The 25763-nt window shown below is 37.9% G+C and overlaps 5 protein-coding genes and 2 pseudogenes across 7 annotated transcripts; all 7 read right to left on the bottom strand.

Moving 5' to 3' along the window:
- Positions 1-605: 605 nt before the first annotated feature.
- LOC9303797 (putative cysteine-rich receptor-like protein kinase 16) lies at positions 606-3817 on the bottom strand. Of its 3 annotated transcripts, none has more exons than XM_021017686.1 (8): positions 2595-3817; positions 2371-2481; positions 2213-2275; positions 2029-2150; positions 1712-1922; positions 1379-1616; positions 1138-1291; positions 606-1039 (listed from the first exon to the last, which is right to left on the bottom strand). In XM_021017686.1, exons 1-8 carry the CDS (start codon positions 3406-3408, stop codon positions 707-709), a joined length of 2046 nt encoding a protein of 681 aa, XP_020873345.1. In that variant the 5' UTR covers positions 3409-3817; the 3' UTR covers positions 606-706. The 3 variants fall into 3 exon arrangements, with proteins under 3 accessions (XP_020873345.1, XP_020873347.1, XP_020873348.1); XM_021017688.1 differs by having other exon boundaries at positions 2029-2126; XM_021017689.1 differs by having other exon boundaries at positions 2029-2126; positions 2213-2254.
- Positions 3818-4082: 265 nt separating this feature from the next.
- On the bottom strand, positions 4083-6924 carry LOC110226352 (annotated as a pseudogene).
- An 825-nt stretch (positions 6925-7749) lies between these two features.
- LOC110226422 (cysteine-rich receptor-like protein kinase 15) lies at positions 7750-11031 on the bottom strand. Its single transcript, XM_021018186.1, is given in 8 exon segments — positions 7750-8073; positions 8160-8310; positions 8396-8633; positions 8740-8950; positions 9066-9184; positions 9292-9441; positions 9577-10182; positions 10765-11031. Coding segments are annotated over 8 exon segments (2028 nt in total). The 5' UTR covers positions 10994-11031.
- Positions 11032-11662: 631 nt separating this feature from the next.
- On the bottom strand, positions 11663-14588 carry LOC9303796 (cysteine-rich receptor-like protein kinase 14). Its single transcript, XM_021017704.1, has 7 exons — positions 13609-14588; positions 13418-13537; positions 13110-13234; positions 12793-13000; positions 12456-12693; positions 12217-12370; positions 11663-12097 (listed from the first exon to the last, which is right to left on the bottom strand). Exons 1-7 carry the CDS (start codon positions 14438-14440, stop codon positions 11771-11773), a joined length of 2004 nt encoding a protein of 667 aa, XP_020873363.1. The 5' UTR covers positions 14441-14588; the 3' UTR covers positions 11663-11770.
- A 628-nt stretch (positions 14589-15216) lies between these two features.
- LOC9303790 overlaps positions 15217-25763 on the bottom strand; it is a 33442-nt pseudogene continuing 22895 nt past the window's right edge.
- LOC9303795 (cysteine-rich receptor-like protein kinase 15) lies at positions 16889-17993 on the bottom strand. The gene has a single exon (XM_021017955.1). It carries the CDS (start codon positions 17975-17977, stop codon positions 17000-17002), a length of 978 nt encoding a protein of 325 aa, XP_020873614.1. The 5' UTR covers positions 17978-17993; the 3' UTR covers positions 16889-16999.
- LOC9303793 (putative cysteine-rich receptor-like protein kinase 16) lies at positions 19645-20395 on the bottom strand. The gene is made up of 3 exons (XM_021018110.1): positions 20277-20395; positions 20094-20189; positions 19645-19992 (listed from the first exon to the last, which is right to left on the bottom strand). The coding sequence occupies exons 1-3, from the start codon at positions 20379-20381 to the stop codon at positions 19660-19662; spliced, it is 534 nt and encodes a 177-aa protein (XP_020873769.1). The 5' UTR covers positions 20382-20395; the 3' UTR covers positions 19645-19659.

Below are 25763 nucleotides of genomic sequence, written 5' to 3'. Positions count from 1 at the left end.
TACGCGTTTTTTGTTTCAAAATCTTACTTACTAAAAAAGAAATAGAAGTTTCTCTGCAATTTTCAAAATGTTGAATTCGCAAAACTGATAACTGTGGTCCTTAAACCATGTTGAACATATACGGCGTGAAACGGGCCCGCGACAAAAGTCAATGGTTTTGGGATAATGGCAAACGTTGAATTTCATCATCATTCGTAACCATATGTTTTAACCGTTGAACCCAAAAACTCCCAAGTCTCCTATGATTTTTTGGATCCAGTTACTTGTGTAGCACGTTCCCAGGGTGATAACCTATCCCATGTTAAACGAAACCCAAAAAGTAACCGAAAAATGTACACCATTTTATAGAACTCACAAAGCATATCGTAGTCACACAAGATATGAAGGGGTTATAGGGTTTATAGAAGCATCACCATGCTATAGACTCTGACCATTTTGTAGTGTTCCACAATGTTGTATAGAAACAGAAATGGCTCCAAAAAAAAAAAAAAAAAAAAAAAAAAAAAAAAAAAAAAACAGAGTTTCTCTTCTTTCCCTATTTTTTCTTTTCTTTAGATGATTCAGAGAATGTGTGCGCGTCATGTAGTAATTGTTGCTCTTGTCAATTTCATCAAAACGTGATTTTTTATGCACATTAATTATGAGTGACTATTTAGAGTTTTGGCTTGCGAAAGGATCATCTACATATTATCATTAACCTCTAATTTCAACGAGGATTGACGCTCGTGATCGATGCATCATCAATGGAACAAGCAAACGAAATGGCAGTAGACGAACGAGGCTGATATCTCTCAGCTAATGGGTTTGGCTCGGATCTGACCGTGAAGACAAATCCAGGTGTTTGAGGAACGGGCAGAGTGATTGAATTATTAGTGAGCATCTGGAAAACATTGGACATGGTTGGACGATCTGCAGGATTTTCTTGAACGCACAATAACCCGATGTGGATGCATCTAATGACTTCATCTTTATCATAATTCTCCCCTATGGCCGGGTCTATGAGTTCCAACGATAATCCATTGTTCCAAAGCCTCCAAACCTGTAAGTCATTTATCAAGAAACCAAAGTTTAGGGCCATGGTCACAGTTTAAAAGAGTAAAAAGAAGTTGGAGCTTGCATTGGCTTTTTAGTACTAACATATGTGACCAGGTTGCCTACTGAACTATCTATCTGGTGGAAGCTACTGCTCTTTTTGCAAACAATTATCTCCAGAATCAATACTCCGAAACTATAAACATCAGATTTCATCGAGAACTGCCCATTCGCCACATACTCGGGAGGCATGTAACCACTGCAAAACACAGCACATATCACTTTTAGTTTTATCAGGAAAAAAAAAAGGACAGACAGAATGTTAGTGAAATGGACGATTATTTACAATGTTCCAACTACTCTTCCTGTATTGTCTTCAGTCTGGTCCACTCTGAAATTCCTTGCCATTCCAAAATCTGCGATTTTCGGGTTCATATCTGCATCTAAGAGAATGTTACTCGCTTTGAGGTCACGATGTATGATTGTGAGCCGTGAATCTTGATGAAGATATAAAATCCCTCGAGTAATTCCCTCGATAATGTTATAGCGTTTTCTCCAATCAAGTTGACCCCTCTTTACAGGGTCTGCACATCCAATGTATAGAGCCATTATTAGAATATGCCTATGAAATCAATAAACAAGATTTAGAAAATATAATTCTCTCAGTTTTTTCTTATACCAAAGAGGAAGTAGTCAAGACTTTTATTGTGCACAAACTCGTAGACAAGTATCATTTCTTCTCCTTCGACAGAGAACCCGAGAAGTCTAACGAGATTTCTATGTTGGAGCTTTGCTACAAGAAGCACCTCGTTCTTAAACTCATGTTCACCTTGACCTGAAGTTTTAGACAGCCTCTTCACAGCAACTTCTATCCCATTCGGAAACGTTCCCTGTCAATTCATATGATCTTCACTCACTATCAGAATTTCTTATCTCATTTTTGAACATGAGTTTATAACACAAACTAGTAGTTGAGAAAGTTTAAGAAAATTATGCCTTGTAAACTTCACCAAATCCACCATGACCTAGCTTGTTACTCTTCTGAAAATTACTTGTTGCAGCTTGAATAGCTTTAAATTCGAATTGAAGTGAACCTGATGTTGCAATATCATCTGCAGCTGAAATCATACATGGTGTTATGTTGTATTAACAGTTTTGGCTCAAAGAGACAGTCTCTTACCATCATCTGGTGGTGCAGTACCGCAATTCGTCATTGAGCTCCCTGTAAGAGAAATATGACCATCTGAGAAGAACAGAGGAATAGATGACAACTAATCTCAAAACGTTTATACCCTGAACTCATAAATTTGTCTCAGAGCCAAATCATGAAGAACTCACTTTCAGTTGCAAATTCTTGAGACGCCTTTCGTCTCCTACAAAGAGCATACCCTAGAGCAAGCAGCACACTGATCACCAAGGCGAGAACAACAGTGATTCCGACGATAATTCCTGCATAAGCCCGAATAGCAGGCGACCATTGACACAAAGAAACACAAATCATCTAATATTTGAATATGTTTCAAGCCTTCTTCTAAATAATGTCATACCAGTAGACAACTTACCTCTCTTGTTCGTGTTTGTCCTGTGGCCTCCCGAAGGTGTACGAGATGGTGGGAGTGGAGCTGGATGTGACAAAGTATTGTTAAAAGCTTGAGAAAAGGGATAAATTTCCCACCTGAAATAGCAGCTAGGACGATTAACATTGCCACCTTTCTTCCCATAGCAACATGATTTATAGTCTGTGACACTTTGGGTTAAACAAGTGTTGCAATCCCGCAAAGATATGAACGGAGTGCATTGCATCAATAAGTAAATATTCTGGAAAGATGTCAAAGACACTGCTTCAGCTGCGTAGTACTTGCGTTGAGATGACGATGAAGTAGCTTCAACTATCATATGACTAGTCAGATCCTCCCACGATCTATCAAACTCGGTCAAGTTTACTTGTATATCTCCATTAACGATCAGATCATAACTTGGTTCAATCTCCAGTGATCCAGAAAACAAACGGTTGGAGAAACGTATCATACAAAGAATCACGTCGTCAGACCAGATAAGGCCTTCTGTCTGGTTACGACATCTCTCAATCACGCTATTAGAAGAATGGTTGAGACAGTTTGAGCAATCCTTTGGTTCAGCACCTGGTATGCACAACCCTTCAGCGTACACCCGCTCGGATCCTTGCCCAACCGAAGCACTGTAAAAGCCGCCTTGATCTGAGGCATTAGAAGCAAGAGAAGAGAGAAGAAGGCGACGGTTTGTATCAAACGTATCATCAAGTATAGAGAAACCAGTTTTCCCGCATCTTTGTGCAGACAAAACAGGAAAGCTTAACAGGAAAAAACACAAGACTGGCAAGAGATTCTTCAGTTTCATTTTTTTTATATCATGCAGATTTTGTTTGAGTTAGTTGAGCAAATTAAACAAGTGTCCATTAACACATATGTGTCGATTAAATTTCCATTGCAAGTGGTCCATAAACCAATCTCTATTATAATGAATGAATCATGTGGCAACCAGAAGAACACGTTATAGAATCACAATCGAGCCAAAAAAAGAAGAAGAGGATTTTGCGATGAGAAAAGCCAAAGAAAATTCAGACGAGGTTACATAAAGAAAGTGATAGGAAAATGATACGTGAATGAAATTTCGTCAATTGATTTGGAAAAATCAGAAACATTAACTATCAAAGACGAAGATGAGACAAAATACAAAGACTTATTAGCTACTACACACCAAAAAAAAAAAAGACTTATTAGCTACTTCAGAGTTATTATCTCTTTGGTATTTATTTGATCATGGCATTGCCTCCAACTTTTATATATGACAATTACATAAATGAGGAAAACGATTGCTACAAATTGAGTAATTTACTTACATGAAACCAATTGTTTATTCAAAGCAATCTACCTTGTAACTGAGTTGCAAAAGCAGCAATCAACGGATCCCTAAACAGAGTGAGCGAAAACAGAGGATTCGCAATAGCTGACTCGGAAACGAGAGAAAATGAAATGAACCATCAATCTCCGGTTTTCATGCTATCGGTTTAGTAAATCAACCGGGTTGGGTTTTCCATTCATATCAAAATTTCACAAATCTTTCGCTGAAACGGTTAGGTGGCCTAATATGTAGGACCGGTTTGGATACTATTATACATCAATTATCAGAAGAAAGAATCCCAACAGGTCCAATGTCTCAATGGAACCTCAACGAGGATAAAGCTCTGTAATGGTTACATCATTGATAGTTTGGGAATTGGACCGGTTCGTAGACTGGCTAAAATCGAGGCCATCTCGTTCTTGGTTGCGTCTATTTGGAAAGAAAAATCCAGGTTGTTGAGGATCAGGTAAATAAAGGGAATTGTGAGTGAACATCATGTGGATTGTCGACAAGCTGGGGCGATCTGTGGGGTTGTGTTGAACACATAGCAGCGCAATGTGGATGCATCTTGTCACTTCTTCAGTTTCACAATTCTCTGAAATGATTGGATCCACGAGTTCTAGTAGTGACCCGTTTCTCCACAACCTCCAAGCCTGTAACATAATTTACATAATTAGTTACCAATCAAGAACATACAGTCACAAGTCACAAGTCACAACCATAAGTTATCATAGTTGTTGGTTAATCATTTAATCATCAATCAATAACATAGTTCGTCTTTGGTACTCACGTATGTGACCAAATTCTCAACTGTAGTGTCTGACTGGTGGACGAATCTGTTAGTTCGCCCGCATATAATCTCAAGAACAAATACTCCAAAACTATATACATCAGATTTTGTTGAGAATAGGCCATGCATCACATATTCTGGAGGCATGTAACCGCTGCAATAGTAAAACACAAACAGTATTAAGTCATTACTGGCCAATAGGAGATTCTTGAAAATCCTGTACATAGGCCATATCCTGCGTGAACAAATATACCGTGTCCCAACTATCCTGCGTGTTTCATCTCGAGTTTGGTCCATCCCAAAAATTCTCGCCATGCCAAAATCAGCAATTTTCGGGTTCATATCGGCATCTAGGAGAATGTTGCTGGCTTTGAGATCACGGTGTATGATTGTGAGCCGTGAATCTTGATGAAGATATAGAACTCCTCGAGTAATTCCCCTGATAATGTCGTACCGTTTTTTCCAGTCTAACAGCCCTTTTTTTGTAGGGTCTGCACATACAGTACATAGTCATTAGCATACACATTTCAATCGCATCAGATAGAATCCCATGAATGCATATAAAGATGGTCATTCCACTGACCAAAGAGGAAGTAATTGAGGCTCTTGTTGGGAACAAACTCGAAAACAAGAATCTTTTCTTCGCCTTCCACGCAAAACCCGAGAAGCCTTACAAGATTCCTATGATGAAGTTTTGCAACAACAATAACCTCGTTCTTGAATTCTTGTCCGCCTTGTGCTGATGATTTTGATAGCCTCTTCACTGCAACTTCTGTTCCATTAGGCAACATACCCTGTAAATGATATCAGTGAGACAATATGATCAGCTTACTTTGACTCTGTAGTTCCAAAATTTTTCAAGAGAAGTAATGAACCAAGTAGCTACAGAAATTACGCTGTACCTTGAAAACTTCGCCGAATCCACCTTGACCGAGCTTTTTACTCCTTGCAAATTTATCTGTTGCATCTTCAATTGTCTTTAAATCAAATTGGAGGGAGTGTAGAGTTGTAATACCAGCTGCATAATCAAGTTAAAGACACACTATCTGATATCATATCACCAACGACAACTTTTCACCATCTGAGAGTGTTGTAATAAATGTTCTCAACTAGTTTCATAGACTATATATACATGCTAAAAGAAAAGAGGACAAAGAAAAGCATGTAAACAACACTCACATTGATCAAAATCAAACTCTTGATTTTCTTTCTTCCTCCAGCAAAGTAGAGCATATCGTCGAGCAAGCAATACTAAAATGATGATGATGAAGGCGACTACTACAATGGGAACAACAATTGACACAACAGCTCCGTTTTTAACTTTGAATATCTTGACAGGTTGCAGCGGAGGAGGAGAAGAAGCCACCGTGATATTTCCAAAGCCTTAGAGAATGTTTTCAAGTCCCAACGGAAAAAGCAGCTAGCCCGCATAATAACACCCCCTTGCTTCTGTCTACAACATGACTGGTAGTCAGCTACGTTTTGTTTCAGACAATTTTCACAATCATGAGATAGAGAAGTAAGATCCGGCAAGCATTGCATCAATGCGTATATATTCTGGGAAGGTGTCAAGGCTGCAGCATCAGCTTTGTAATAGTTATTGCTAGACGACGGTAAGCCTTTATCTGTGGAGGCTGCAACAATCATAAGAGCGGTTAAGTTTTCCCATATAGCCGTGAACTCTGTTAGATTTGAATTGATATCTCCAGTGTTGTTGACCACAGTAAACGGGTACAGCTCTGAAGATATATCCGAGAAAGCGGTGTTGGAGTAGCGCACATGGCAAAGTGTGGGCTCACCTCGCTATGTAAACGCACCTGCTTGGTTACGACAACTCTGTATCAAACCGTGTCTGACGCGGTCTTGATACATTCAGAGCAGTCATCTGAAGTTGATCCTGGGATGCACATCCCTCTTGCGTAATTATGGTCTGGTTCTTGTCCGATGGAACCGTTGTAGAAGAAGCTGTCTTGAGCCGTGACAATGGAAGGAAGAGAAGAGAGGATAAGGCGTCGATTTGCGTCGTAAGTACTGATAGATATGAAATTCCCATTGTTCATACATGTTTCATCTGAAGCTGAAGCAACACCAAAGCTTATGAGGATAAAACAGAGGATTTTGTAGAAATTCCTCTGCTTCATTGTTCGTTAAAAGACTTGAGACCGCTTGCAAGTAAAAACTGACTCAATCGGTGAGAAGATTTTTCAAATAACTTAATATTCTGACCATATCAACGACGACAAACAAGCAAAGCTAATCAATGTATGTCGTTGAACATTTCCAAGTCAATAGACTAATCAATATCTCCTATGTTGACTCATTTACAATGTAGGTTAAGTAAAGCCGTAGTACCAAAAAAATTGTTGCAATTACATGTGGTACCAAGAAGAACACGTAATACATTCTCCTTCGAAATGAAATCAAACCTAATTCACCGGTTGAATGAATTAATATAAGCTTGGTCTTGCTTTCTAAACAGGAATTTTGGTCCCGGCCCTAAACCTGTATATACGGTCGTAAAACGAGACTCAAAGGTTAAAATCTAACGTAAACAATTTGTTATTAGCTGCTTCACAATTACTAATTACCATCTGTTGGGAAGTTTTTTGGAAAAGTCACAGTTTTTTTTGTAATTTACAGATGAAAATAGGAAAATGATGGTCAAAAATGGAGGATGAGAAATGAGAAATTGATATCTAGGTTAAAGCAATTTTAATGCAGAGCGATATGACTTTAGTTTTGTATTTGTATATTAACGATTTTTCATTTTTTAGTTATATTTTCATCACTTGCATTTGCATAGCAAATCATTTTTCAAGAACGTGTTGATAAAAGATAACAGAATCATGTTTTCAAACATTTAAAATTGATCAAACAACACACAATCTATTTAAAATACAAATAGTTTTATTTGATTTTAGTTTCTTTAATACCAAAAAAATCAAAATCAATACTAAACAATAAACTGGGTATGACCACCTTTAGAAATATGTAACTTGTTTTCAGTAGTACAAGTTAGTTCAAGCTTGAAGGTTAACACACCATATTCAACGAGGATATAACTCGGTGATCAAATCGTCATCAATAGACCCTGGAACAGACTTGGTTTTCGTATGTTGATATATATCAAGCGGGTCATTTTCGGGTCTATTCTGGACAAAAAACCCTGGTTGATGAGGCACTGGTAAAGTCACAGTATTACTAGTGAGCATCATGATAATGGTCGACAAGACCGGACGCTCTACGGGATCTTCTTGAACACATAAAAGACCGATATGGATGCATCGAACCACTTCACTCTTTTGGCAATTATCTATAATAATTGGATCCACGAGGTCTAATGCTGTTCCGTTACTCCAAAGCCTCCAAGCCTAGAATATTAATCAAGAAATCAGTTCTTACAACCATTGCTGTTGTAAGAGAGGTAAATATAAAATTTGATTGCCTTTAAACTTACATGTGTGACCAAGTCATGTGCGCCGTCTGTCTCGTAAAAGCTGCTGTTCTTCTTACCGCTTATAATCTCAAGTACCAACACTCCGAAGCTATAGACATCAGATTTCACTGAGAAATGGCCATGTATTGCATATTCCGGAGCCATGTAACCGCTGAAATCCAACAAAAAACTTAAGTATGTTGACGAAATGATGTTTAACAAACTTCAACTTATAAGAAGTTAATTGGAAGACTTACAAGGTACCAACTATTCTGCTTGTGTTCTCCTGGGTTTGGTCCATTCCAAAGATCCTTGCCATTCCAAAATCAGCAATTTTGGGATTCAAATCTGCATCCAGGAGAATGTTACTTGCTTTGAGGTCACGGTGTATGATTGTGAGCCTTGAATCTTGATGAAGATATAAAATTCCCCTAGCAATGCCTCAAATGATCTTGTATCGACGAGTCCAGTCCAGCTCACCTTGCTTTTCAGGGTCTTTGTGCGCAGATCCATGAATTACAGTTAAGTCTAAAGATTTGTATCCCCAAGTTTCAAAGAATGGCTAAAGAATCCTTTAAACAAAGCAATAAATGCAACTGACCAAAGAGGAAGTAATCAAGGCTTTTGTTGGGCACATACTCGTAGACCAATACCCTTTCTTCTCCGTCTAGAGAAAACCCGAGAAGCCTAACCAGATTTCTGTGCTGAAGCTTTGCAACAACAACAACCTCGTTTTTGAACTCTATTTCACCTTGGCCTGATGATTTTGAAAGTCTCTTCACTGCAACTTCAGTCCCATTAGAAAGTGTACCCTATTCTTTTTCACAACATCATCTCGTTATCTAAAATGCGTTGTCACAAAATTTCTATAAATAGGTACAAAACCTTACGTGCAGTTAAAGAATTAATCAGTAATAAATAGTATACCTTGTAAACCACACCAAATCCACCTCGGCCAATTTTATTATTTTCTGAATAATTATTTGTTGCAGCTTGAATTGTTCTATAATCAAGTTGCAGAGACTCTATGGTTGTTATATCATCTCCTATTTCACAAGAAAAGTCTCAGTAATCAGAAAAAGAAATAATAACAAAAGACTTGTCAGTGACAGAAATAAAACCAATTAAGATTGTTAATCATTCGAAATTGTACCATCAAAGGCTGGTGCAAAGGTTGGTGCAGTATCAGAAGTCTTCTTTGCCCTCTTTGCAAGGAAACAATAACCAGCTATGAAAAGCAGAACAACCACTATACTAGGCACAACAATAGCTACCAGTAACACATTTGAGTTCCCATCTTTTCCTGCATTTCAAAGATTATTTGCTAAAGTCAGATGATTAACAATTGAAAATTCTGTTAAAAGAACAAAAATTGATATATTGGTATTTGCCAAATCAGGGCAGAAAAAAAAACAGAGGAAGAAGACAGAGCTCTGACCAGGTCGTGGAGGAACAGACACCGGAGGAGTAGATGCAGGAGGCAGTGGTGGTGTTGTAATGGTGGTTTCGTTGTAGAAATCCTAAAGCTCGTACCTTGAATTACAACTAGGGTAAAGAGTTCTTCCTCCAATTTTGTAAAGAGCCATTGCGTTGATGGAGTATTGAAGACAGCTCAAGCAGTCTACTCTTATAAGATCAGGATCAGGAGTGCATTGAGCCAGTACGTACAAAGTCTGCAGTGCGGTCCAATTTGCTTTCATCGTATAGAATTTTTTAGAACTGTTTGCTGCCTCGATGGCAGCTTGGTTCATCGTTAACGACACCAAATCTTGAAACCTGTATATTTGACTTTGATTAGTTGATATATTACCGTTCAACATGGTCCATGCTCCATCGTATGTAAGGGTCGAAAGGATATTCCGGTCAGAGTATCTGAGCATACACTCATCGTAATAGATCACGGCTTGTCTATCATTCGGACACCGATTGAGTGTGTCGTTGACGGCAAATGCAACGCAGTTACGGAAAACTTCTGGGGTAACGTCTCCACGACAGAGGAAAAGTCTCGTGACCCTGTCAGGACCAGATGTAAGAATATTTCATTCTATGTGGCCTATGTGTCTTTCGGTTTAATTATAAAGTTCAAGTTTATATTAAAGTTAAGAATTCTAATATTAAAGACGATACCGTGATGGATCGGTTTCGATTAAAGAATTAGAATTCGGGTGTATTGATAACCCTCTTCCCTCCCTTGCCTTAATTATATTTTATAAGTAATATATATACATGTATATGTTATGTTCATAGATTATTAAAGTGGTGGTTATTACGAACCAATACAACCCTTGGTAGATGCTATATACATGTATATATATGTGTGGTGTTAAACACGTTAAACGTTACGTTTTTGTTCTCGTTTCTAGAGACACAAAAACAGAACAATAACTGAAAGGAATACATCATAGAAAGGATTAGTGATCTTCTCCATCAAAGATCACGTAAAGGAAAAAGGATTAAGGGGAGAAGAAATCAATTGGTGAATTGATTCCATTACAAGCCTAATCAAGCAATGGATCAAGGTTAGTCTTTCTTCTTCTACAAGAAAGTGTGTGGTTGAATTAAATTGAATCTAGATGATCTTGGGAATTAGATTTCATGATAGAAATCATAAAAGTTTAATTTATACCAGAGGCTTCCCCAACCGTAGCGTTTTGGAAACCGGTGGAGTAAGAGGCGTTAGGGGAAGAGAGGGAGGACAAAAGAGTTCTGCGATTGGTGAAGAAAGTGTTGCTACTCGAGAAAATTGTCGTATTTAGACAATAATGCTTTAAGAAGAAAAAGTTTTGAGCAGAAGCTGTGAAGCTAGTGAGGAAGGAGAAAAGGAGAAAGAAGATGAAAGATGTACGTGAAGGCATGCTTGGACTTCCTTGATTTGGGTTTCAAACCATGAAGGTGCCATTAACTATTAAATGAATTTATTTTTCTTCTTTTTATGATTACTGTAGCTTAACGTGAAATAGACGATAAGTCAATCAAAGTAAATTAACGCTTATTTTTCATTCATTAACTATTAGGTCAATGATTCAACTAGTATCATTTAAGTTGAAACTATTTATTTTAAGAAAATAAAAGTAAACATTTTAATTTGTTAATTAATTTACATATAGGCACGAAAGATATAATTGCTAAAATTTGTTGGTAACAGTGACATAAAAGAAAGCAAAAGGAAAATGGTAACTTATTTGCTGCTCACAATAAGTATCTCTAATAATCTCAAGAACTAAGACTTATAAAGATAAAACAGAGGACTGAGAATGAAATCCTCTGCTTCATAGTTCCTTAAGAGATTTTTAGCTATAATGTTTGTTTCTTACTTGTGTAGAAAGCAACTGAATTTTGTAGTTTTGAATTCGTCAAACGTCCTTAAACCTGCCTACAGGGTCGTAAAACTGAGAACGTGACTATTAGAGTTTCTCTGCACGTTAATAATAGCGAAATTAACAGTCCCTTGGGTTAAATGATCAAATTTCTGGACTTATAAATACAATTCCGAAGATTTCCATAACAGATAGCTGATATTACAATGTAGCAATGATATAGACTTTATTTGTAAACTTACTTTGATTGAGTTTATCTCACATATCATACAAACATTTCAATGGAACTAATGTCTGGTCAATGTAATCTCAACTTTAACGAGGTTCAAGATCTGTAATGGTTACATCATTGATAGTTTGGGAATTGGACTTGTTCGTAGACTGGCTAGACTCGATGCCATCTTGTTCTTGGTTGCTTTTATCTGGAAAGTAGAATCCAGGTTGTTGAGGATCAGGTAGAATATGGGAATTATTAGTGAGCATCATGTAGATTGTCGACAAGCTGGGACGATCTGTGGGATTGTGTTGAACACATAGCAGTGCAATGTGGATGCATCTTGTCACTTCTTCGGTGTCACAATTCTCTGAAATGGTTGGATCCACCATTTCCAATGGTGAGCCGTTTCTCCACGACCTCCAAGCCTGTAACATGATTTAGATATCAATCAAGAACAATAGAACATACAGTTAAATCAATAATTTATCATATTGTTGATTTATCATTTAATCATCAATCAAGAGCAGAGTTCTTTGGTACTCACGTATGTCACCAAATTCTCAACTGTGGTGTCTGACTGGTGGACGAATCTGTTATTTCGACCACATATAATCTCAAGAACTAAGACTCCAAAACTATAGACATCAGATTTTGTTGAGAATTGGCCTTGCATCACATATTCTGGAGGCATGTAACCGCTGCAAGAGTAAAATTCACAAGCAAGATTATGGACATTATAACTGACGAAGATAAGATTCATGAAGGGTACTGATAGGCATATACCGTGTCCCAGCTATTTTTTTTGTATTAGCTCCACTTTGATCGATCCCAAAAATTCTAGCCATTCCAAAATCAGCAATTTTTGGATTCATATCAGCATCTAGGAGAATATTGCTGGCTTTGAGGTCACGATGTATGATTGTAAGCCGTGAGTCTTGATGGAGATATAGAATTCCTCGAGTGATTCCCCGGATAATGTTGTAACGTTTTTTCCAGTCTAACTGTCCTTGCTTGGTAGGGTCTGCACATAGAAATGTAGTTATTAGCTACTTTTGATTTCAGTTAAAGAAGCTTATCAAAATTAAATTATCATGAACATATATATGGCAATTCCACATACCAAAGAGGAAGAAATCGAGGCTCTTGTTGGGGACAAACTCGTAAACAAGTATCTTCTCATCTCCTTCTAGACAAAACCCGAGAAGCTTAACAAGATTCCTATGATGGAGTTTAGCAACAACAACAACCTCATTCTTGAACTCTCGTGCACCTTGTCTCGATGCTTTTGACAGCCTCTTAATTGCAACTTCAGTCCCGTTAAGGACACCCTACAAAAAATGAATTAAACATCATCATCCCATTGTCTGGATTCCTTATGCAAATTTTCTTAGAGAAATTAAAGATCAGGTACTACTCAAAGAAATTATAAAATGATACCTTGAAAACTTCTCCAAATCCACCGCGACCAATTATGTTGCTCTCCAAGAATTTATTTGTTGCATCTTCAATCGCTTTGAAATCGAATTGGAGTGAGTGTGTAATGGTGATATCAGTACTAGATCCTGCAATATAATTAGTATAGAGTTATGCTGGAAATGTCCTTAAAACATTTCTTTTCAATATCCCCTCAATTAAATCGATTTTCAGGACCTTGCACAAGATAGATAACAAATTTGTTTCATTCCACGGCATGCCTCACCCCAAAAGTGTAAAGAGAATGATGGATAAAAAACAAAACAACTCACCTTGGTATAATTTTCTCCTCCTATAAACAACAAATCCTAGCGCAAGCAGTACCAAGAAGATAATAATGACAGTAGGAATAACGATTGCGCCTATGATTCCTATTGAGATTGTTATGCTACCTGCACAAGCTCGAATATGTTATGAATAAAATCTAAGTACATAGTTCTTGTTTTTTTATTGGAAGACTTACCTTTCTTGGTCGTTGTATTTGTCTTGTTGCCTGCCGGAGGTGAGAGAATCACTGGGGATGGAGGCGGAGGTGCCAACGAAATACGACTAAAAGCCTCAGAGAAAGGCCACAGTTCCCACCGAAAAACGCAGCTGGCTCGGTACACAATGCCACCTTGCTTTCCATTGCAGCATGATTCATAGTCACCAACACTTTGTCTTAAACAGATATGGCAATCCTCCAAAGATAAGTCCGGAGTGCATTGCATTAATGCATATATAATCTGGAAATCTGTCAAGGCTGCTATGTCAGCTGCGTAGTACTTGCTTTTAGATGATGGTGAAGTAGTATTTGCTATCATACGACGTGCTAACTCTTCCCACACTTGATCAAACTCTGTTAAATTGGATCTGATATCATCCTGATTGTGGATATAGAAATGCGGTTCTGCCTTGAGTGATCCAAAAAAAGAACTATTAGAGTATCGCACCATACATAAAATCCGTCTTTCCGGCCAAGCAAGCCCTTCTGTCTGGTTGGGACACCCGTTTAGTAACAGATTAGACGCATATTCAACACAGTTGGAGCATACATCTGGTTCAGCACCTTGAATGCACATCCCCAAAGCATACACTCGATCAGGTCCTTGGCCAATCGAAGAATTGTAGAAGCCGCCTCGAGCTGAAACATTGGAAGGAAGAGAAGAGAGGAGAAGGCCCCGGTTTGTGTCATACCTACCATGTGGTACAAAAGACCCTGTTTTGCCACATTCTTGTGCAGACACAACAGCAAAGCCTACAAGGACAAACCAGAAAATTGGCAAGAGATTCTTCAATTTCATTTTCAAGATCATACAGGTGATATTTGGGTTTGGAAAGCAAGCAAGTATGAATAAATATGCATATCTTTCTGTCTATAAACACACATATGAAAGTTACGTGGGCCATCAATATATAGACAAAATCAGTGTCATGTTGACTCATTTACATTTTGGTTGGGCCAAGCGAATACTATAGTCAAAAAGTCAAAATCTAAGTAAACGAAGACTCGACAATTACCATCTCTTTAATTTGGTATTTCTGTATATGACAAATATCTAAAGTAAACGAAGACTTGACAACTATCATCTCTTTGTATCATAAAAATATCTAAAAGTAAACGAAGACTCGTTAGCTGCTTCACAATTATCTCTCTACAATTTTTGTAGGTGTAGCAATACTTCATTGTTAAGCTAACTTTTGGGTGTAGTAAGTTATACTCTATATTTATAAATATATATGTGACAAATACAGAAAAGGAGGAACATGATCTTGGTCAAAAATGGAGTATGAGATTTGAGAATTTATATCTCTACGTAATAAATTTTTAAGCAAAAAAATTAAAATCTGATTTAAAGATCCACAGCACATCAATTTCTAAAGAAGATAGAGCAAAAAGAATTAAGCAATAAAAATCCTAAGAACGCCAATAGAACCAAAATGCTAAATTCTAATTCGCAAATAGTAATGCATGTTGACAAAAGAAATCATGAAAATGTGATAAATTGGATAAAACGATTCAGTATACGCAAACTAATTACCAAACTGATAACTAAGTGAAACTTCAAAATTGCATTACACCCAAATTAAATTACAAATAGTTATATTTGATTTCAGTTTCTATAACGCAAGGTAATACAAATCAAAACTAAACAATAAAGAGGGTTAACCACCTCTAGAAATATGTAAATATTTGCTTGAGGTTAATTCCACAACGACAAAATTTGCTAACTTGTTTTCAAGGTTAACTTGAAAAGGTTAACACCATATTCAACCAGGATATAAATAGGTGATTGACGCATTGTCAATAGACCCTGCAACAAACTTGTTTGTCATAGGTTGATCAAAATCAAACAGGTTATTTTCGGGTCTACTCTGAACGAAAAAAACTTGGTTGCCGAGGCATTGGTAAAGTCACTGTATCACTAGTGAGCAACATCAAAATGGTTGACAAGGTCGGACGCTCTACAGGATCTTCTTGAACACATAAAAGACCGATATGGATGCATCGAATCACTTCACTGTTATGGTAATTATTTACAATAGTTGGATCCACGAGTTCTAATGTTGTTCCATTACTCCAAAGCCTCCAGGCCTACGATACCAAATCATTTTTTGCAACCATTACCTTATTGTAAGATGTGAATACAAAACTTGATTGCCTTTAAACTTACATAAGTGACAAGGTCATGTGCTCCGTCTGTTTCGTAGAAGCTGTTGTTCTTCTTACCGCTTATAATCTCAAGAACTAACACTCCGAAGCTATAGACATCAGATTTCACTGAGAATTGGCCATGTATTGTATATTCGGGAGACATGTAACCGCTGAAATCCACAATAAAAATTAGTATTTTAACTTAATCATGATTAAGAACTTCAAATTATGAGAAGTTAAATGGAAGACCTACAAGGTACCAACTATTCTACTTGTGTTCTCTTGGGTTTGGTCCATTCCAAAGATCCTTGCCATTCCAAAATCAGCTATTTTGGGATTCATATCTGCATCCAGGAGAATGTTACTTACTTTGAGGTCACGGTGTATGATTGTGAGACGTGAATCTTGATGGAGATATAAAATTCCCCGAGCAATTCCTCCAATGATCTTGTATCGTCGAGTCCAGTCCAACTGACCTTGCTTTGCAGGATCTGTGTGCGCATTCATGTATTTTGCTTAGTCCCCAAGTTTCAAGAATGGCTAAAGAATAACTAAAGTAAAGCAATAAATGCAACTTACCAAAAAGAAAGTAATCAAGGCTTTTGTTGGGCACATACTCATAGACCAATATCCTTTCTTCTCCTTCAATAGAAAATCCGAGAAGCCTAACAAGATTTCTATGCTGAAGCTTTGCAACAACAACAACCTCATTCCTGAACTCTGTGTCACCTTGTCCTGAAGATTTTGACAGTCTCTTAACCGCAATTTCTGTCCCATTCGATAATGTACCCTATTCGTTTTCATCAACATCATCTCGTTATCCATATGTGTTGACACAAAGTTTCAATAAAAAGTACAAAGTTTAAAGAATTAATAGTAATAGTACCTTGTAAACCTCACCAAATCCTCCTTGACCAATCTTCTTTTTTTCTGAATACTTATTTGTTGCAGCTCGAATCGTTCTATAATCAAGTTGCAGCGAGTCTAAGGTTGGTATATCATCTCCTGTTGCACAATAAAAGTCTTAATAATCAGAAAAATTAATTAAAAAGATTGGTCAATGATATTTTTCAATCCAATTAAGATTGTTAACCATTCGAATTGTTACCATCAAAGGCTGGTGCAGTATCAGAAGACATCTTTACCCTTTTTGCAAGGAAACAGTAACCAGCTATCAAAATTAGAACAGCCACTATAATAGTCACACCAATTGCTACCACTAACACATTTGAGAACCAACTTTTCCCTGCGTTTCAAAGATCATTAGCTTAACATCAGATAGCGGCAAACAAAAATATAACAAATCTAAAATCAATTGAAAGGACAAAAAATTCCTATTGGTAATGCTAATTTCAAGAAGAAAGAGTTCACCAGGTTGTGAAGCAGATGTCATCGGAGGAGTAGATGCAGGAGGCAGCGGTGGTGGTGGTACTTGTTGTTGTGGTTGTGTTCTAACAGCGGATTCGTTATAGAACGCGAATAGCTCGTACCTTAAATTACAACTAGGGTAAAGAAATCTTCCTCCAGTTTTGTAAAGAGGCATTACATTGATGAAACTTTCCAGACAGCTCAAGCAGTCATGTCTTGTAAGATCAGGAGTGCACTGAACCAAGCCGTACAAAGTCTGGAGTGCGGTCCAATTGGCCTTTATCGTATAGAACTTTGTAGCATTGCTCGCTGCTTCCAAGGCAGCTTGGTTCATCGTGGACGACACAAAATCTTTGAACCGGTTCATTTGATTTTGATCAATTGAAATATTACCGTTCAACCTGAACCATGCTCCATCGTATGCAAGGGTCGAGAGAATATTCCGGTCAGAATATCTGAGCATACACTCATCATAATAAAACACGGCTTCCATCTCATTCGGACACTGAGTGAGTGTGTCGTTGATGGAAATGGCGACGCACTTACGACAAACTTCCGATGAGACGTCTCCGCGGCAAAGGAAAAGTCCGGTGACTCTGTCGGGGGCTTGTCCCGCCGTGGCGTTTTGGAATCCAGTGGAATAAGAGGCGTTGGGGGAAGAAAGAGAAGACAAAAGGGTTCTGAGATTAGTGAAGTAAGTGCTGTTTCGTGAATAAGTTGTCGTATTTGGACAAATATGCTGTATGTAGAAAATATTTTGAGCAGAAGCTGTGAAGCTAGTGAGGAAGGAGAAAAGAAAAAGGAAGATGAAAGAGGCGCAAGAAGTCATTGTTCGATTTCCCCAGTTTGGGTTTCACATCATGATCAATCTCCTATATGTGAAACAGAGGATGATTAGCGACGACTATAAATCAACCAAAGGCAAAGTCAAGTGCTTTTGTTTTTTTTAACGTCAAATTTAGTGAACAACAAAACTTGCAAAGTGGGAAAACAAGACACGAAGAGTTTAAAGTCAAGACTCTGACCAAGTAGTGTACACACAATATTGTGCAGAGTTAGATAAATTTACGTTCCCCGTTTTAGTAATCAGAACGTAAATTTCACACGTTAGAATTTTGGCTTACGAAATGGTATACATACTATTATCTGAAATTTACCTAGTTTGACCCAAATTTTGGGAAAAATAACTAGATTAACATCCAAATATTGTGGTTTACTAGAATAACACAATTTTTGTGTTAAAAGACCAAATACCCATTTTATTTTTAATTCTATTAAAATAAACTAATTAACATATAATATTTTAATTAAATAAAAAATTGAAAAAATACAAAACGAAAAAAAAATACAAAACGACAAAGAATTGAAAAAAATAATATAAAACGAAAAAAAATTAAATTAAAAAAATTATATATATAACGAAAAAAAATATAAAACAAAATAAAAAATAAAAATTGAAAAAAAATATATAAAACGAAAAAAAATACAAAATGAAAAAAAAAATTAGATTAAAAATTTTATATATAACGAAAAAAATAAAAAAAATAAAAAAAAAATTGAAAAAAATATAAAATGAAATAAAAAATACAAAACGAAAAAAAAAATAGAAATTCGAAAAAATAAATATATTTATCTAAAACGAAAAAAATTAATCATATATTAACAAGATGAGAGCCACACATGAGTCATTTAATATAAATAAGTCTGTCGCGGTAAGAATATGTCTGTCATTACCAGATTATGCAGATTAAAATTCTATCTTCATCAATAAAACTGTCATCAATGACAAATTTTTTTATATCCAATCTGAAATCTGTCATAATATAAAAAAAATCTGTCATAACATAAAACATTTTGGTTGCGAGTATATGTCATTCTAGCAATTTATATTTTTAAATAACAAATCTGCTATCACACTCCAGATTTTTGTTAAAACAAAAAAAACTGTCATAACATAAAATAAATCTGCTATCACTAATAAGTCAAACTAGTAATTATTTTTTCATTAACAAATCTGCTACATTATGACAGATTTTTATCAAAAAATATAAGTCTGACGCCACTGAAATAATAAATCTGCCACATATTTTAATAAATCTGTCAAAATTACAAAAGTCTGTGGTGTCATCATAAAATAAATCTGTCGTAGAGAAAAAATCTGTTACAAATTAAATATCTGTCGTCACCTATTTCAAGTAAGTCTGTGGGAGAAAAAAAATCTGTCGCAAAAAATCTGTTGGAGACAAATAAGTCTGTCATGGAAATTAAATCTGTCACAACTTATCCAACAGACTTTTCAAATAATTTTTTTTTCCTAATATTTTTTGCCCACGTTTTTATTATTTATTTAAGGGTAATTTTGACTTTTTTTTATTCCTAACAAAGAGAGAAAGGGTATTATGGTCACGAAAATAACTCATTTAACCCCTAAATTTTTTAAGACACTCTAGTAATTAAACTCATAATTTGGGTTAATCTAGTAACTTTCCCTACTATTATTAACCTCTAATTTCAACGAAGATTAACACTCGTGATCGACGCATCATCAATGGAATAAGCAAACGACATGGTATTAGACGGACCAGGGTCCAATCTCTCGGCTAATGAGTTTGGCTCGGATCTGACCCTGAAGAAAACTCCAGGTGATTGAGGCACGGGCAGAGTAAGAAAAGTATTAGTAAGCATCTGAAATAATGTGGACATGGTTGGACGATCTACAGGATTTTCTTGAACGCACAATAAGCTTATATGGATGCATCTGATGACTTCATCTTTATCATAACTCTCTCCCATGGCCGGGTCTACGAGTTCCAAGAAAGATTTGTTGTTCCAAAGCCTCCAAACCTGTTAAGTCATTTGTCAAAAAACCAATGTTCAGGGCCACAACCACAGTTTAAAGGGGTGAAAATAAGTTCAAGATTGCATTTGCTTTTTTTAGTACTAACATATGTGACCAAGTTGCCTACTGAACCATCTATCTGGTGGAAGCAGATTTCATCGAGAACTGCCCATTCGCCACATACTCGGGAGGCATGTAACCGCTGCAAAACACAGCACAAATCACTTTCAGTTTTGTTAGAAACAAAAAAGGAATAAATAGAGTGTAATTGAAATTGACAATTATTTACAATGTTCCAACTACTCTTCCTGATTGACACTTTCCAGTAGCCATAGTATTCTGCATCAAGCTTCGGCGGTTTAGCTATCGCAACGAACTGCTGTGATTTCTCCATACCTGGTCACAAGATCTCACCTATTGAAAAGACACATTCTTTTATCAAGCGACTGCTCTGATACCAATTTGAAAGGGTATAGAGGTACACATCACACTGTTTACGCTTGGAAACGCGCCAAGCCAACGCCTTTACTTTGTTCTTATTGATAAATATATCTTTATACAAGGATACATTTATCTCGGCACTTACTCACCTATTCTACCCAATAGGATGAACCCGACAAGAACAAAACAAATGCTAATCCTCTTATCTATCTACCCGATGAGAACAAGGAGGACTAGAACACACTCACCTTCTAAGTTTTTTCTTTGCTTCGAAGATTACAACCGTATAACAATGTTCTAAAGTGCTAGCGACGCCTATGGCCTCCACCTAAACCTTTTATACCTTACACGAAAACCCTAGACCCTAGGATCTTCAAGAATCAACCTTTTGGGAACTTCTTTGTTCATCAAGCTTTTCCCTTCCATAGTTGGTACAAGAAATATTCTCATATCTTCACACCAACCCCACGTCATTAACCACCTTGCCAAGTCCGAAACCTTCCTTGGCTCATCACACCAACCAGTCCAGCTCTGCCACGTCAGCTCACGCGTCCATGTCAGCAACTCAGCCGTCTGATGTGATCTGATGCAGCTTCCTGATCCCAACAGCGAGCTGTTCTAGAATCTGCATCTTCAATTGTACGCTTTTCTCCTCCTACAAAGAGCATACCCTAGAGTAAGCAGTACAGTGGTCACCAAGGCGAGAACAACGATCACTACGACAATAAGTCCTGTAGAAATCTTTCTGCCACCTGAACAAGCCCAAATTACCTATGATTATTGCGCTTAAGGGAAAATATGGACTAAAAGCTAGTACCGTAGGGTTCAAGCAAGATCAATGAGTGTAACTCACAGGGGGTGTGAACAAATTTGACTACAAAAACAGAGCAGACAAACATTAATCATGGTTAGCTAAAAGATTACGAAAACAATAGCTGGACAAGATAGTTCTGAGATTTTACTTTTTTCAAGAGGAAGTGTGGGTGAAGTCTTATTGTCAAAAACGCCATAGAATGAATAGACATCCCATCGCATGTAACAGCTCGGCCTGAAACTAAGGCCATATGTTTTCCCACGGCAGCAAAACTTATAATGATCCACATTATCTCTTAAACATTTGCCACAGCTCCACGGAGATATATCTCTACTGCATTGCACAACCCATAGATATTTTGGGTTGGACGACGAGATTGCTTTGGCTATCACACTAAGCATCAAAGCCTCCCATGTTTTTTCAAACTCTTTCAAATTGACTTGGAAATCTGGACTATTGTACTCCTTATAAAATGGTTGCATCTCGAGTGATCCAAAAAACGAACGGTTGGAGTAACGTATCATATAAGGAACTCCCTTGTAATAGGTCCAGTCGAGGCCTTATTTTTTGGTTGTGACATTTCTTTATCAACCTATGAAAAGAAGAGTTGATACAGGTTGAGCAACCTTTTGGTTCATCACCTCGGATGCACATCCCAGCAGCATACACCCGATCAGGTCCTTGTCCAACCGAAGCATTGTAGAAGCCGCCTCGAGCTAAGACATTAGAAGCGAGAGAAGAGAGGAGAAGGTGACAGTTTGTATCATACTTATCGTAGGGTCTGTTGGTGTCGGATCCCGCACCAGAAGTCCGCGACCAACCAAAGATTGCCACGTAGTCAAGATAATGGCCCATAAAGGATGAAGCCCATTGGACCCGTGAGCCGAAGGGGCGGTCGAAGTGGTTGTCAACATTTCAATAATCCGAAGTGACTGCACTGTGACACGAGTTCGGTGTAGAAGACACGGGTAAGTCGGTTTAAGGACACTTGGGCCAAAAGGGGCGAGGCCCATAGAGATCAGAGTCAACTCAAATTCAAACGTTGAGCATTAAAGTCGAAGAATCAAAACGGACACATTTAAGAAGGAATAATTGTACTTAATTACTCATTTTAATGTCGCTTATCTATGTATAAATATAGAGGCCGATGGCCGTGTAAAGGGGAGCTTCCTCGCGAACAAGAAATAATATAGCAATTTTCATAGCAATTTTATAAGTTTTCTTTTTACATATTCATTTTTGTCCCTCAAGAATAATCCTTCCTACTTAACAAAATACTTGAGTGTGTGAATCCGACATCCACATTTTGGCGCCGTCTGTGGGTAAGATTACGATTCTTGAGTGGTCAGATTTTTTCTTTATCACACTCCCGAGATAAGCAACAATGTCCGGAGGAGACGCTGCTGAGACATCATTGGCCGAAACCCTCAAAGCTATGCAGCAAACCATGTCGGACATATCACAAAAGTTCTCGGATGTGGAAAAGGCCGTCGATACGTTGCAAACATCCCAGGTATCTCTTAGTCAAAACGTCAATACTATACAAACTCGTGTTCGCTCTTTAAGTGCAGGAAACCCGGTGGGAATCCGAAGAGGGATATTCAACTCGCCAAGTTCCGCTGCACGAAATGAAACCAGTGGACAAACAACTCCCGGTGCTACTAATAACGTAGCTCAGACGTTGGAAGAAGAGACGCAGCTCGGGGATGAAGAACAACTTGCAGCTCAGTACGAGCAGGAGAACCTCGACCAGTTCGAGACCATGAGGAAGGTTAGCCAGGAATTAAAAGAAATGAAATCAAAATTTCATCAGGCTACAAGTTCAGAGCCAGACATCAATCGAGTCATTGAAGAAGCTAGGCGAACACCTTTCATCTCGCGAATTGCGAGTTTGAGGATCAAAGATTCCCGGAAACTCAAATTGGACCCTTACAGCGGATTGGAGGATCCAAAAAGCTATCTCGCAGCTTTTCTGATCGCTGCTGGAAGAGTCGAATTGGATGAAGCTGATGAGGACGCAGGCTATTGCAAGCTGTTTTCGGAGAATCTATGTGGCCAAGCTTTAATGTGGTTCACCCAATTAGAGCCGGGTTCGATCAGCAATTTCGACGAACTATCGGCCGTATTCTTAAAGCAATACTCCATCCTTATGGATAAAAGCGTTTCGGATGCCGATCTTTGGAACTTAACGCAAGGATCTAATGAGTCACTTCGCGTTTTCATCACCAAATTCAAAGGAGTGCTGTCAAAACTCCCAAAAATCTCACAGCAATCAGCTTTATCTGCCTTACGAAAGGGATTGCGACATGACTCAAGGTTTAAAGAAGACTTAATACTTCATAAACCAGACACAATTCAGGATGCACTCTTTCGCGCGAACAACTGGATGGAGGTAGAGGACGAAAAAGAAAGTTTTGCCAAAAGAAATAAGCAAGAAAAGCCAGCAATCACCGTCCCTGCCAGGAAGTTCGAGCCTAGGGAGAGCAAAGGACCAAAGAAGTTTGGGTCGCAACCCTTCAACAACACCGTTGGAAAGCAATTCCAAGGGAAAGGAAGATCAAACACTTGGATCCGTGATGAAAGTCTATATTGCGACATTCATAAAGTAACCGGACACTTAACCAAGGATTGCAGCGTTCTTAAAAAGCACCTCGCAGAGCTTTGGGCTAGTGGCGATCTTTCTAAATTCGATATAAAAGATTTTGTGAAGGAATACCACGAAGCAAAGGAAAACTCCAAAGATCAAGATTCCAAAAGACCAAGGTTATCCAACGAGGAAGAACCAAGGAGTTCTAAGGGTAAGATCAATGTGATTCTAGGAGGTTCCAGATTTTGCGGAGATTCAATAAGTTCCATCAAAAAGCATAGACGAAATGTCTTACTCAAAGCAAGCTTGAGCGAAGAAATTGATTTTCAAGGTGCCTCAATATCATTTAATGAAGAAGAAACGCGGCATCTCGAAAGACCGCATGATGATGCTCTAGTCATTACTCTTGATGTTGCTAACTTCGAAGTATCAAGGATCCTCATAGATACATGCAGTTCGGTTGACCTGATCTTTTTAAGTACTCTAGAAAAAATGGGAATCAGCCGAGGAGACATAGTAGGACCCCCATCTCCGTTAGTTGCGTTCACAAGCGAGTCAGCCATGTCTCTCGGAACAATCAAGCTACCGGTCCTTGCCAAGAAGGTATCAAAGATCGTGGACTTCGTCGTCTTCGATAAGCCCGCAGCTTACAACATCATCCTCGGGACTCCCTGGATTTATCGAATGAAAGCAGTCCCCTCTACATACCATCAATGTATCAAATTTCCAACATCAAATGGGGTGGAAACAATTCGGGGAGATCAAGAAGCTTCACGGACGTGTTACTTAGCTAGCCACCGTATGAAGATTCAATAGCAATTAACGAAGCCCGCAAAAGAGGGACTAAAAACAAAATTTCCTAGTGGGCAGAAGAAAGAGGATGTAGTAGTCGAAGTAGTACTGGAAGAAGACAAGCCGGACCGGAAAATTAGAATTGGAGCAACTTTGACTGGCCAAACAAAAGAAGCTTTGATCGAACTCTTAAGGAAAAACAAAGCATCATTTGCATGGTCAGCAGCGGACATGCCTGGCATAAATCCGAGTATAATTTGTCATGAACTAAACGTGGATCCAAGCTTCAAACCGGTGAAACAAAAAAGAAGAAAGCTTGGAGTGGAGCGGGCCAAAATAGTAAATGACGAAGTGGATAAACTATTGAAGATAGGGTCCATAAGAGAAGTGCAATATCCGGAATGGGTAGCAAACACTGTCGTTGTCAAGAAAAAGAATGGGAAAGATAGGGTTTGCATCGATTTTACAGACCTGAATAAAGCATGTCCCAAAGATAGTTTCCCGCTCCCGCATATAGATCGACTTGTAGAGTCCACCGCTGGAAATGAGCTGTTAACATTCATGGACGCCTTCTCGGGTTATAATCAGATAATGATGAACCCCGAAGATCAAGAAAAGACGTCATTCATTACTGATAGAGGTATCTACTGTTATAAGGTAATGCCTTTTGGTTTGAAAAATGCAGGAGCAACTTACCAACGGTTGGTGAACAAAATGTTTCACAATCACCTCGGGAAGACTATGGAAGTCTACATAGATGATATGTTGGTTAAATCGTTGAAGAAAGAAGATCATGTTAAACATTTGGAGGAATGTTTTGATATTCTCAATAAATATCAAATGAAGCTGAACCCGGCGAAGTGCACATTTGGAGTCCCATCCGGAGAATTTCTTGGCTATATCGTGACAGAAAGAGGGATTGAAGCCAATCCAAATCAAATTAACGCCTTTCTAAACATGCCATCTCCAAGAAACTTCAAAGAAGTGCAACGGTTGACTGGGCGGATTGCGGCTTTGAATCGTTTTATCTCGAGATCAACAGATAAGTCGTTGCCTTTCTACCAAATTCTAAAAGGGAACAAAGGATTCCTTTGGGATGAGAAGTGTGAAGAAGCTTTTGGGCAGCTTAAGGCATACTTAAC

Source organism: Arabidopsis lyrata, assembly GCF_000004255.2.
Source record: "Arabidopsis lyrata subsp. lyrata unplaced genomic scaffold ARALYscaffold_7, whole genome shotgun sequence".
Classification (NCBI taxonomy): Eukaryota; Viridiplantae; Streptophyta; class Magnoliopsida; order Brassicales; family Brassicaceae; genus Arabidopsis; species Arabidopsis lyrata.
Note: the sequence above shows the minus strand (reverse complement) of the source record. Positions and strands in the feature narration are given on the sequence as shown.

What these genes read in the sequence shown, in the direction of transcription:
- LOC9303797 (XM_021017686.1), bottom strand. Translation starts at nt 3,408, where the DNA reads ATGAAACTGAAGAATCTCTTGCCAGTCTTGTGTTTTTTCCTGTTAAGC. An exon ending in TACTGCACCACCAGATGATG is followed by an intron (nt 2,151 to 2,212) that starts GTAAGAGACTGT and finishes GTATGATTTCAG; the next exon opens with CTGCAGATGATATTGCAACA. An exon ending in GATTTGGTGAAGTTTACAAG is followed by an intron (nt 1,923 to 2,028) that starts GCATAATTTTCT and finishes ATGAATTGACAG; the next exon opens with GGAACGTTTCCGAATGGGAT.
- LOC9303795 (XM_021017955.1), bottom strand. Translation starts at nt 17,977, where the DNA reads ATGACTTCTTGCGCCTCTTTCATCTTCCTTTTTCTTTTCTCCTTCCTC.
- LOC9303796 (XM_021017704.1), bottom strand. Translation starts at nt 14,440, where the DNA reads ATGATCTTGAAAATGAAATTGAAGAATCTCTTGCCAATTTTCTGGTTT. An exon ending in AAATACAACGACCAAGAAAG is followed by an intron (nt 13,538 to 13,608) that starts GTAAGTCTTCCA and finishes GAGCTTGTGCAG; the next exon opens with GTAGCATAACAATCTCAATA. An exon ending in TTGAGAATTTGGTGACATAC is followed by an intron (nt 12,098 to 12,216) that starts GTGAGTACCAAA and finishes ATCATGTTACAG; the next exon opens with GCTTGGAGGTCGTGGAGAAA.
- LOC9303793 (XM_021018110.1), bottom strand. Translation starts at nt 20,381, where the DNA reads ATGGAGAAATCACAGCAGTTCGTTGCGATAGCTAAACCGCCGAAGCTT. An exon ending in GGAAGAGTAGTTGGAACATT is followed by an intron (nt 20,190 to 20,276) that starts GTAAATAATTGT and finishes TGTGTTTTGCAG; the next exon opens with CGGTTACATGCCTCCCGAGT. An exon ending in TAGGCAACTTGGTCACATAT is followed by an intron (nt 19,993 to 20,093) that starts GTTAGTACTAAA and finishes ATGACTTAACAG; the next exon opens with GTTTGGAGGCTTTGGAACAA.